The sequence below is a fragment of the Panulirus ornatus genome, chromosome 42 (genome assembly GCF_036320965.1).
Source record: "Panulirus ornatus isolate Po-2019 chromosome 42, ASM3632096v1, whole genome shotgun sequence".
Classification (NCBI taxonomy): Eukaryota; Metazoa; Arthropoda; class Malacostraca; order Decapoda; family Palinuridae; genus Panulirus; species Panulirus ornatus.
This window is the reverse complement of record NC_092265.1, coordinates 4447640-4460397: the sequence shown is the minus strand read 5'-3', so window position 1 is coordinate 4460397 and position 12758 is coordinate 4447640. Positions and strand designations below refer to the sequence as shown.

The following is a 12758-nucleotide window of genomic DNA, read 5'->3' as shown; positions in this document are numbered from 1 at the left end:
TAAATAAATTCTACTTGTATGAAGCCTTTTTTTTAGTCAAAAAGGCAACAATTAATGATTTGTAGTTATCAATCCTCGTGCCCAATCGTATGTATGCATAGCAATTACGGGTACATCATATCTCAATAATCAGGGGTGATAGAGAAAAACTGATGGCATATTTAGAATCAGCAACCAAAATTTATTTAAAAAAAGGCCTAATATCTGAGGCACCAAAACCATACTGAACTATTCTTATACATAAACTGATAATAATTTGATAGAATATTGCAAATGTTGATGAATGAATATTATATATGAGTATAATATACTTACCAATACACTATTGTTTTCTGCATGAGAAGGGTAGAAATCAACTCTGTCCTTATCTACCTATCCTGTTACAGTGCCTGCAAAAAAACTTTGTCTGCCTCCCCATACAAAGGTGACATTACATTTACATATATCTTTAAACTTTTTCATCTTTCCTTTGGCCTTGATTACCATCTGCAGACATCAGGGCATGGGATTGGCAAGGTTCCTGAATTACTTGGGGTATATGTGTCTATAGGATCTTAATCTCGAATGAGGCGATGCACTCTCTTTTATTGACGATTTCCTCTTTTCCACACCTGCATTCATGAGTCAATATATGTCAAGGTTTTTAATAACATGATTATGTCCCTCATGCTTCATAGAACCTTTTCCCCATTCCATTCCATTTTGCTTGGAGTTTTCATTTTTTTTTCCTCTTGTATCTATCTAAAGCTGGATGGCTTATGTGTCATCAGTATCTTTTCCATATTATATCTCTCACCCTTTTTGCCCTTGTCATCGTTTCTTCCCTTGAAGCAGCCACTGGCATCTATGCTCTTAACTTTATATAGATTTCACAGAAACTCCTTAAGCATTACTTTGTGCTCTGGTTTTTGGATTCATTTCCTCTTTATGATATCAAAGAAACTGTTTAACTGTATAATCACTGTAATTATATCTCGTCTCTGTGTCAGGTTCGTTCCCTCATAGCTTATGTTTTCCTCTTCTGTGTGAAGACGAAGCCCAGTAGCGATGGTTTATGTCTTTAACACTTGTTTGCTTAGTGATGTGATAATACAGAAGATTCGCCTGGATACTTTCCAAGAACATATTATCATGACTCTCTCCCCATATGACTCTAAATTTTCCCAATCTGTATCTATGTATCTGAAATTCCCCATTTATCAGAACTTTAAAATCCTTGAGGATTTCTTTTTGCTTTTCAGACCGTGGGACCTCTAATTGTCCGGCACGAGCCTTTTCCTGTTAACGGCGAGCTCTCCTTCAGGAGCGAATGTCGCATTTTTTTCCTGTTAGCGGCGAGCTCTCCTTCAGGAGCGAATGTCTCGCATTTTTTCCTGTTAGCGGCGAGCTCTCCTTCAGGAACGAATGTCTCGCATTTTTTCCTGCACCATCCATCCTGTTTGGTCCTTCATTGAGTGTAATTGTTCTGCACCATTGCAGTTTCTTGGAGGATTATAAATCAATGGTCCCACTGTGTTCGTCTTTGGATGAGCTGTCAAACAATGTGTTTGTGTTTGTTTGACAAGTTGGTTGTCCTTAAGTAACTTCAGGTTGTGTGTATTTGATAGTAACTGATATACGCTTTCCTGCCCTGGTCTGAATGTCCATCTATAAATTCCCCACTCTAGCTTATGGATCCCTGTCTTGCTGCTTCCAACAGTTCTTGACAAATTATTTACCAATTTCTGAGTATAAAATTTGCCCACTGGAAAAGATTAAAACTTAGCCCATTGGAAAAAAAACTATCAAAATTACATATAGAAACTCATTCAATAGATTTCTGGATAGAATGGCTATCTTGTTTCACAAAAAACTTTGTGAGGTTCTCTTGAATACAGTATCTCCAAATGAATTCCAATCTTTATGGAAGTACACGATATCAGGGAAACATTGCTTCGCCACCGAGCACACTTGGTGTTTAGTTGACACTAGTGAAACATCCACGACTCCTGCCTGAGACACGATCTTGACAACGCACACTATGGAGACAGGCGAGTATAACGAAGAGGTTGAGGTTTTATATATATATATATATATATATATATAATATATATATATATATATATATATATATATATATATATATATATATATATATATATATATATATATAGGCTGTGTTCCAAAGAATCCGCCGAAAATGAGCTATTGTTACCCAAATATGAAAAACCATTTTGAATAGTATAATGAAAATCAGATCAAACTTACTCTATGTGCAAGAGTGTAAAACGAGTTTATGAGGTGACATGATGCTTGCTATGTAGTGAAAGCACTGGTGGAGTGAAGAGGATGATGTTAAGCTAAGCTGAACTATGGAATTATGGAAGTAAAAGTGAAGACTTAATGGTTTGGGATATGTGTGTGTCCCTTTTCCTTCTTTTTCGTTCCCGTGACCTCGCTCATGAAGTTCTTACGAACAAATTGCAATGAAAATGTTCTGAGAGGAAAAGATGGAGTAAGGTTAGGCAGAAAAAATAAAAGAGGGTAAGTTTGTGTCTTTGAGGGTGTAAGATGAAGTGGATATGGATAATACGAAACAGAATCGGGACTCACTACAGCCAGTATATTCATAAATGTATTAGAGTTAAATACAGTGAGAACAACGAGTACGGAACCCCTTATGTGATACAATAGCGGACGGCTCGGCAATGAGAATGGACAGAGTCGGTATCTCAAACTTGTTGTTTACTTATGCCTAAATCATAATTAGAAGGCAAGTTATCAAACCCATACTTCCTTAAGCATATCTAGTATGAATAAGGTAGGCTCCATGGATTACTTTCGAAGTTCAAGTCTAAGATTAATGAATGACTCGTGTATGTGAGGCAAATTTGTGTGAGCTGCGTCAGAAGTGTGTGTTTGCTTTAGATCCCAAATATTCAATATTGTATCAGAACACAGCGGTATGAAATGTGTACACTTTATTAGTAAATGTTCGGTATGTTTCTGTCCACGGCATTTTGTTTTAGTTTACGTTGCAAAGGAGGGACGGGGAGCAACCCTTCCCTCCCCCCGAGCCAAGTGCTGGGTCATAAAGAGAGACATTAATGGAGTCATGTTTACCGCAATGCATTAACAGAGGTGGATGCTGTGGTGGTGGGAGGCGGTGTGGTGGGCAGCTGCGCCGCCTACAGTCTGGCCAAGGCTGGCAAGAGGACCCTCTTGCTGGACCAGGTCAGTTATGCAACCTTACTCATGTATGCTTATATACATAACACACACATTCACGGAGTAAGTGAAAACGTCACACAAATCAACCGTTCTCTCTATTTATTTTTCTCCTAAACCCTTTCAACAGTTTCTTCAGAGGAACACCACTTCTGACCGAGCCTCAGTTGTTCGCCAAAAGTATGGGCTGGGTCATCTCCCCGTGTAAATGAGCAAGAGGTTCAACAATGCGACTTAGTCTTGACAAACAGTGACAGGAATCAAATAACAAGACCCAGCGCAAGCACGAAACCTAATCCTGCTGTTGTCCGACTGACTTTACGCGCCACAGTAAACACACAAGAATTTGTTGAATAAGCACACAAAACACCAACATTCGTAGGCGAATGTTTTCCTGCATTATTGCTCACCTCCGAGGTCATTACGGAGGGAAGCACTACCAAACTCATTTTCAGAACCCTTATGATAAACCAAAATTCTCCTTAAAGGCAATCTTCATAACACCCTCGTATTCATTACATCCTAATCATCACAACACTCATTTTCACCACACCCTTAGAGGTCGGGTCTTTAGCAATCTTCGCTACACCCTCATGCCATATTGAGAAAAAGAGGAAAACCAAAACATGTTTTTCTGCATATAGCATGGTGGACATCATGGGTGGAATTAAGCGGGGAAGCAACGGAGAAGCATTATGTGCGAGTGGACTAGTCACGCTGACAAGCACAGGAAGGAGGCTGGGTGGACCGAACGCTCCCGCCGTCATGGACAGGAGTATGATTTGGTATCGGCACCCGTTTGGTTGCAGATTCCACAGCTTGTGTGTAGGGACCAGTCACACAGGGATTGGTTAAGCTGCACATTTCTTTCCTCTTAGAACAAAACAGGGTCGAATTCTCCTCCATTCATTTTCCCCTCTTCCCCACTAACATATTGTCCGCCTGCTTCAGTGATCTATCACAAATAGATCTGCCTCTTGCGACGCCAATGCCGATATTACATCATCAGTTTGTAACAACAACTATGGTTACTTCCAGTGTGTCACCATGATTTAGTAATATACCTGGATCACATCAGTTCACTCTCATCTCAAGTAGTCTTATAGAAAAACATTCAACAACCAAGGTGATATCACATCTTTGACAGATACCACATTTTTATTAGACCACTCACTCATACCGCTACTTAACCCAGCATTCTCCATATCTCCACTATAAGATACATCAGGAACGCTCAGTGCATACCAAGTGAACTTTCCACAAAGCTTTCGTCTTCACTCGTTATGACCTGTTTAGTTCTATAACTTTTGTAAATACTCTCTCCTAAATAGAACCTTGTCCTCGACATAATCGGAGTTCACTAAGTCCTTTTAACCCAATGAGTTCAACTCGACCAAGTGCGAAAAGATGATGATGGTACACAGTGAATGACTCATCTAACATGGGGATAGAATACAAAGACCTTACGCTCTGATACAGAAATTTTAAAAGATTCATAAGAGTGTATGGCTTTAAAATGTATGGCAGAAAAGCACGAACAGGGCCTTTTGAAGTTTGTAATAGTTTTATCAAAGGTAAATAATAGCGAAACCACTACGATGTCAAATTTAGCAGGATACTAATCTCAAAATGCTACTGTCGATAACCAAAAATGTCAGGGCAAGGTACAGATGTGCCAGTGAAAAGAATTGACTTTATTACGTTTTTAAAAGTTGGAAATACACTTTCATAAGACTGAATTCTGTATTGCTATTGTCACACAAGCCCAGGAAACGTTCAAAATTATTATTTGATTTAGTTATCTAAAGAAAAGAACACACTTGAGGTCGTGTGTGGAGCAGATTAACGTATTTGCTACACCTGATGTGGGTACTTGATAAGTCTTCGGGGAATAGTGACACGGTCGGATTTAGCTTGTATGTCAGGTTTACAGGAAAACTTTTTCTTTTGAACGACTTTTGTACACAACTAATGCAATTCCTTAAATATTTTTCACGTTAAAAGAATAAACTTGATCACCGTGGAACAGATGAAAGGATTTAAAGCAGTATTGAGTTACGATTGCGATCTGTAAATACGACCTGAGTTTCCCATGACTGGGAGCTGCAAACTCAACTCAGCCGACCTAAAGTCCGCTGTAAACGAACTGACCAAACTTCTCTTGAACAAAGCAACCTAACCTGACTTGTCCAGTCCTCATTTGAAACGAAAGAGATGCATTCTTAAACCATGATATACGAGACCAACAAGCTACTAAGCCAAGTGGGCAGGCGGTTATCGATGTGTTGCATGGCTACCATGTGAGTATATCTAAAGCTGGATTTATCGATTAGCCATCACTTGGAAATGAAAGTGCTTGTGATTCTACAACAATGCAGGTATGGGTCACTCACACGACTTGTGTAGTTTGCAGTACCGCACGCGCTGGGCAGCAGCGGAGGGAAATCGAGGATCACCCGCTTGGCCAACTTCGGCACCGAATACCTGACGCCCATCATGGCCGACGCATACATGCAGTGGGTCAAGATCTCAGACTTGGTGCAGGAGGAACTGATGAGGTGAGTGAGGTGGGTGGAGGGGTAAAAACTGATCATCGTCTGTCACCTAAGTTGGACATTGAGGGTGTTGTTGATGATGCGCCGGGGGTTGGGGGGGGGGGGTTAAGAATTACTAAGTGGGAAGAGAAAGTTTTTGGTATAAATCCTCTTCATGTCTGGACACAGTAATAAGGAACTTCCGTGCTGATGCCTGTTTGTTGGTACATAAATGACTCATATACTCTCGCTCTCGCATACTGTATTCACACTTCTTTGTAATGCAGCCCCTCCCCACTTGTGATCGCGAGTCAGCAGTCGGACCTCATCGACTACATCGCCAGCACCATCGAGACATGTGGCCACACTCCCAAGCGGCTCACACCCCGTGAAATCAACGCCAAACACAAGTAAGTGGCCGCCTGTGAACTCATGCGGACTTCAGGTTGAATCCCTCTCGCTCTGATGCTTGGTTGCGTCAGGTTCAGTGTGTGTGTCGGACCGTAACATCCTCTCCGTAGCCTAGCTCGTTCTGCCTCCCTTACTGCTCTGAGAATCACTGCGGAGTTGTTAATCATATTTTCAAGCCCATTTTCATGCATATAAAATGTGCTGACTTGTTTTCTTCTTCTTCTTCTTCTAATTCTAATTCTTCTTCTGCAGATTATGAATCTCTTTGTAAACCCATCTTTCCTCCTCTTTCACGATCTGACCAAACCAATAGCTTAACTCCAACTGATAAAATCGCTCTTTTCGGCGTCTTGCTTTCTTCTATTACTCCTTCAGGAGATTCCACATCTACAGTGAAGGCAAAAAGCCTTGTCCGAAGCCCCAGCATATTTTTAAAAAGCGGGTTGAATGACCTAAATCACATTCTTTCAAAATCTTTGGTAATGTACGCAAGTACGTGGGAGACAGGGTAGAATTCTAACGCTCGAGTTCCATAACCTAAGGGTTAACTCTGACAACAAACGTGATATACCACAAGAGGTTCCGTCTCCCTCCGGAGTATTCTTGAAACAGGACACAAAAGGTTCCGTCTCACTCCGGGTTGTTCCTCAAACAGGATATCTTAATAGAATAAAGGTTCTTGCCAACTTCGGCTTTAAAATCTTCACACACGATGGGCAGCATTTTTTCAGCTGGAGCGCTTGTGGTGCCACGGGTTAGAATACAGTTAAAATATAGTTTTTAATTTGGAGCAACAGGATGAAATGACTGGCGATTCTTTCTTAAATGGTGATATGTTGTTACGATGGATCTGGAGAGCTTCAGTTTATCCTCGGCAGGACGCGCATTCCGGAGGACTTGTATATGATCGAGGACCCGACATGCGCGACCCTGAGGGCTGACAGGTGCGTCCTGGCCGTCCAGGTGAGTCTTTCGTAACCGGGTCTACCCCCTGCTACCTTGTTATGACCATCCAGGTGAGTCTCCATCAATCTAGGTGGACGCGCTGTCTCTATCTTCCAGGTGGGTTTCCCCTCTGTCATTTTGTATAATCTAATCAAACATCTTTCTGTTGAGGATGCTAAAGGGGGGAGGTAGGTAGACTAAAGCACCACCCCACCCGCACTATGGATGGCATAAAGTAGACTAAAGCCAACATTACTGATGCAGAGTAAACGAGGACGTCTGCGTTGTTGATTGTGCCAGCGTCCATTACCCTATACCAGCATCCTCACACTGGGGATACAACAGTTGTAAACTGAGGCAGCAAACCCTGTATGGTGTAGACTAACCCAGCCTGTATGGCCTCTCCCTACAGAAACTGTACCGCAGTTTGGGCGGTGTGGTGTTGGACAGGTGGCCGGTGACGACGGTGAAGCCTGGCCGCCCCTGGATCAAGATCAGTGGCCCCCGGGGGTCGGTCCGGGCCAGGAGTCTCGTGCTGTGCCCCGGACCCTGGGCCCAGCAACTCCTCAAACCTCTTGGCATCCAACTCCCGCTCAGGTAAACTCAGACATCACCCACGTCTTGTTAGGTAGACTCATTCTTGGCATCCAACTCTCGCTCAGGTAAACTCAGACATCACCCACGTCTTGTCAGGTAAACTCATAGTGAAACTTCTTCATCAAACAAACAGCCCTTACTTCTTGCTCAGGGTAAAGTGACTGATTAAGCCTCCTCCCATTCAAGGAAACGTTTTGTTAGTCGCATCAGACAAACCTCCCAGCACAGATATAGTGCATCCAGTGCTTTATAAACCACCTGATCCCCTCAGAGTTGTAACATCCCTAACAGAATAGTAGCAACAAATTTACCGACCAATCTCTTTCTACGCGACATCTAATGTGTGGTGTCAAGTAAATGGCGAAGCATGTAATTTGAAATGAATAGTGTAAGAGTTACCTTCAAGGGATGTAATATTCCAAAAGGTTTAACTCGACCTGAGAGTATTCGATTTAAAAAGAGGTTCTGTATTCGGCTGCTTAGGAAGGCTTTTATAGAACAAATGAATTAGATTAGAAATTTTTATTCTAAACATTGGAAGCCTGATTATGGTTGTGATATAATGATACTAATTATAGCAAGAGAAGATGAGGGTCTTTATTCCAAACTGGGTTCATTATCCCAATGCGAAGAACTGTAAAGTTCTAAAACTTGCCCTTCTGGAGGAGACATGGATGCGTGCTGATACATAAATGAAGGTACATAATACATAAATACGCACACATAAAAACATCCACACATACTCCTACACACACACACACACACACACACACACATATATATATATATATATATATATATATATATATATATATATATATATATATACAGAGAGAGAGAGAGAGAGAGAGAGAGAGAGAGAGAGAGAGAGAGAGAGAGAGAGAGAGAGACTTGTATTTCTTAAAATACCGGACGATCTGTGGTCCATTTCAGATTCGTCAGGACGAAAACCTACAAATGGAGGACCAAGGAGATCCCTTTCCCCGCTTACGTTCACATGGTCACCCGGAAAGACTATTACTTCGCCTTGCCATCCCTTGAGCATCCGGACAGCAAAAAGGTAACAGTGCCTTCCTCTACCTACCAGGTCGGTCCCGTGCTGGCGGCGCTACTGGTATGAAAGAGAGAGAGAGAGAGAGAAAAAGAAATGGTTACCTTCCTCCCTTGAGAATCTGGCAAAACGTTTACGAGAGACGTATTTTGTGTGCGTTACGTTAGGGTCGAGGGCGACGTATTACTTTGTCAGCACTCTGGGAAGGGCTCCTCGTTACGAGACGTAACTAATGTTTGTTACCTCAGTATACACACACACACACACACACACACACACACACAAAGAGCACTGCCGGCGGGATAACATGTTTCATCAAGCTTATTCAGTTAAGAAATTAGAAGCCTAACTCGGGGACGCAGTGAAACATCACAGAAATAAGATACGCCGACCACTTTTCGTCGCACCCCAGGAGGTGAAAGTAAAGAGACGATATAAATGAGAAGAAATTCTTAAGTCTTGGTTTTATTTTTTATTATTATTATCAATCCCCCACTTCATTCACCTCACTGAGGCTCTCTGTACCACTCCCTGGTGAGCAGAGATAACTCCCCGATAACCAGTATGTGACCCAGCTAGAGCTGGTTACTGCTATCTTACTATCAACCAGGCTTGAAAGCCCAACAAATAAACGTGTTACCTTTCAGAGAAGGGGGAAGATAGATAGATAGATAGATAGATAAAGGTAGATAGATAGATAGATAGACAGATAGATAGATAGATAAAGGTAGATAGATAGATAGATAGATAGACAGATAGATAGATAGAGAGAGAGAGAGAGAGAGAGAGAGAGAGAGAGAGAGAGAGAGAGAGAGAGAGAGAGAGAGGTGAGTGACGGGAGTGATTCTCCAAACTCCCAATCTTCCTCCTTGTCTCAGGTTGGGTTCAACAAGATGCCAGAGGGGACTCCAGCAGGAGGGGAGCCCGAGCAGTCCTTCCAGCGGGAGGCGATCGTCAAATACTTCACCGAGCACTTCTCCATGGACGGGGACGCGCCCGACTCGGAAGAGCTCTGCTGGTACACGGTGAGGCGAGGCGAGGCGACACTGTACGTGGGTCTACGAACGGATGATTAGACAACAAGGGAGAGAGCTTGGGCCGGTGTTGGCCAAGGTGTATGTTGTCTGTTTTGAACTAAAATCTAAAGACAAAAGGACGAAGGAGAGAGAGAGAGAGAGAGAGAGAGAGAGAGAGAGAGAGAGAGAGAGAGAGAGAGAGAGAGAGAGAGAGAGAGAGAGCGTTTCATGGGGACTTGACATCATCAATGGAGGATTGAGACTCCTCCTGGATGTAGACATTCTTGTTCCTTAGTAAGCCTTTTATCTCCAGTTTCAGTGGTACCTAAGAGGAACTGTATCTCCAGGTGTTTGGGCCACTGGAAATACACCTGGGTATATCCAGTCTCTCTTAGAGTACTGGGGAAAACTGTGATGTAGTCAATGAGGATACTGTTTAGAGACGTTAACGTAAAAACAAACTTCATAATAATAATAATAATAATAATAATAATAATAATAATAATAATAATAATAATGATAACAATAATAATAATAATAATAATAATAATAATAATAATAATAATAATGATAATAATAATCAACTATTATTATCATTATCACTAATACCTATTCAAGAATAATTTCTATACTATTCCCTTCATCGTTATTCTTGTTATCACCCTTTTAAGATTTATTATCCCAGTACAGATGACGCCAGACAAGGAGTTTATCCTGGACCGTCACCCACAACACGACAACATCGTCTACGCCGTCGGGTTCTCTGGTAAGTGTGGCCAACTCGGTATGTGTGTGTGTGTGTGTGTGTGTGTGTGTGTGTGTAAGACCCACTAGAGTCACGTCACTCTCAAGATTCATTTGGTTATTGATCGGGAACGCTAACAACTCGAAGTTGCTTGCGATATGTTATCAAAGTACAGCTTTGAAATATTTACCATGCTTTCCACGGAGAGCGACGCCTTTTTTTTTCCCGTATAAACTTGTGATTAGACGATTATTGATGTGATAGAGATAAATTTGTCTGACACATCTGTTTCTCTCCCTTTTCTTTACCGATGTGGAAAGCTTTCTTTCCCACGTGCTTTCTCTTCTCTAAGTGCGTTAATGATAGAAATGTCATTTTTCTTTTTCTTTCACCCAGGTACTGGGTTCAAGATTGCACCGACGCTGGGTAACATCCTAGCTGCTATGGTGCAGCGCCGCGACCCAGGCTTTCCCGTGTCCTTCTTCAGGGCCGCTAGGTTCAAGAAGACGGACGGAGGAGGGCCCACCCTCAAGAGTAAATTCTAATGGGAAGGGACTCTCGTCTTGCCGCGATTCAAACGTCAGTTCGCCATGTAGTTCCTCCTGAACCTTACCTTCTCGAGAGTAAATGGTCATGTTCGTCCTTCATCTGTATACAGTGACGTGTGGGTTCTCCTTCTGCCTTTGGAGGTAAATATGCAAAGGTCCTCCTCCCCTTCACCTGGATGTCTTCGTTCTCCACAATCCTCTCCCGGCGCTGCATCTATAACATCCTCCTTGACATCTGAATGTACGAAGTGCGTTCCTGCTCTCAGACTCTTGGACCAAAACAAAAGACATTCTGCTCCAGGAACATCGAATTCTTCACCTGACTCTTAACATCATCTCTGCTGCTCACTGCTGGTTTCTCCTTCTCCAGGAGGCCTGCTAAAACCCTGTGAGTGACCATCGCTCTGCTCCACATCCCAGTGTTAGCCATCTTCAAGAAACGTGGAAAATGCCCCACAATACACAAGTCTAGGATGCCTTGTGACATAATAGTATGTTAAGACTCAGTGTCAGGTGCATTCTAACGTTCCCACTACAGGGCCGAGATGAATAAACAACATATTACCGTTGTGCGTTTCTCGCCCCCAAAATCCTTCGTATATTCTTCCCGATTCTCTCATCGCCTCGACCTCATCCACAAGAAGTACACATGTAGTGGTGTTATCTTGACTTAACATTGCTACAGTTTCCCCCAGGACTCTTTCTGGCTTTTGCCCTTCAATCTTCCTGGTGTCATGTCAGTGGCTGTCCATCAAGAGATCTAAACTTTGCTCAGACGTATACAGATGACACCAGTTATCATCAGTCTCTTCCTATGTTCTCCCTCCCCAGGAAGGTGCGGTGGCAAGGTGGGGTGTTAAAGTGCGGTGGGGTGAAGAGTGCGGTCGGTATGGCCAGGAGTGACTAAAGAAATGTGAGCAAGATACAGTAGAGTTACTGGAATGAAATGTGGTGTGCAGATGATGGCACGGGATGAAATATTCTGTAAAATGCTCTCTAACACTTTATCAAAGCAATGAACTGTATTGAAATATCAAAATCTCAGAGTTTCATGTCTGTCTTCACTACCCTCCTCCTCACACACATACACACATGCACTAACCTACAAAGCACAACTAACTGTTGTGAGTCAGCACGGGTCCACACGGGTTCATATGAATCCTGGGTGAGCAATGAACTATATGATCAGAGAATTTGGTAGGGAAGCAGGCGGTACCTTAAGCTACTACACAAGAACACGACAGAAACTGAAAATTACTGCTGAGACCTGAACTAGATACGTCACCGGTCGTAGGAAAAAACAGCAATGAATGCTCACATCTACTATCCATCTGTCTTCCGTAATGCACCGAAACCATAGCTCCCCCTATCCACAAACAAACCTCTCAGACCTTTCCGTAGATTCCCACTGAACGCTTCCTGTGTCCTGGTTCAGCCCAATTACAGCACGTTGCCCCCTATATACCATATCGCTTTTACTCCGGCCTCCCACTTTCTCCGTTTCCCCTTGTTCCCTCCAATGCCAACTTGTATACCCTCCTGGTCAGCCTCTCCTCACTCATCCTCTCCATATATCCGAACTATGTCAACACGCCCTGTTCGATAAACGTATGAATCTATGAAAATCATCAGGTCTCTCTCTCTCTCTCTCTCTCTCTCTCTCTCTCTCTCTCTCTCTCTCTCTCTCTCTTACTCTGTCATTTC

At 42.6% G+C, this 12758-nt stretch overlaps 1 protein-coding gene across 1 annotated transcript; it reads left to right on the top strand.

Annotated features, from left to right (window-relative positions):
- The first annotated feature begins 1932 nt into the window (after positions 1 to 1932).
- LOC139761854 (peroxisomal sarcosine oxidase-like) lies at positions 1933 to 12104 on the top strand. Its single transcript, XM_071686388.1, has 10 exons — positions 1933 to 2030; positions 3119 to 3213; positions 5614 to 5765; positions 6029 to 6151; positions 7031 to 7115; positions 7510 to 7694; positions 8628 to 8754; positions 9624 to 9770; positions 10452 to 10527; positions 10903 to 12104. The coding sequence occupies exons 1-10, from the start codon at positions 2021 to 2023 to the stop codon at positions 11049 to 11051; spliced, it is 1149 nt and encodes a 382-aa protein (XP_071542489.1). The 5' UTR covers positions 1933 to 2020; the 3' UTR covers positions 11052 to 12104.
- The last annotated feature ends 654 nt before the right edge of the window (positions 12105 to 12758 follow it).

Bases quoted from the DNA above. Each gene is read 5' to 3' on its own strand.
- LOC139761854 (XM_071686388.1), top strand. The intron at 7,695-8,627 runs GTAAACTCAGAC...GGTCCATTTCAG, and splicing joins GGCATCCAACTCCCGCTCAG to ATTCGTCAGGACGAAAACCT. The intron at 8,755-9,623 runs GTAACAGTGCCT...TCCTTGTCTCAG, and splicing joins AGCATCCGGACAGCAAAAAG to GTTGGGTTCAACAAGATGCC.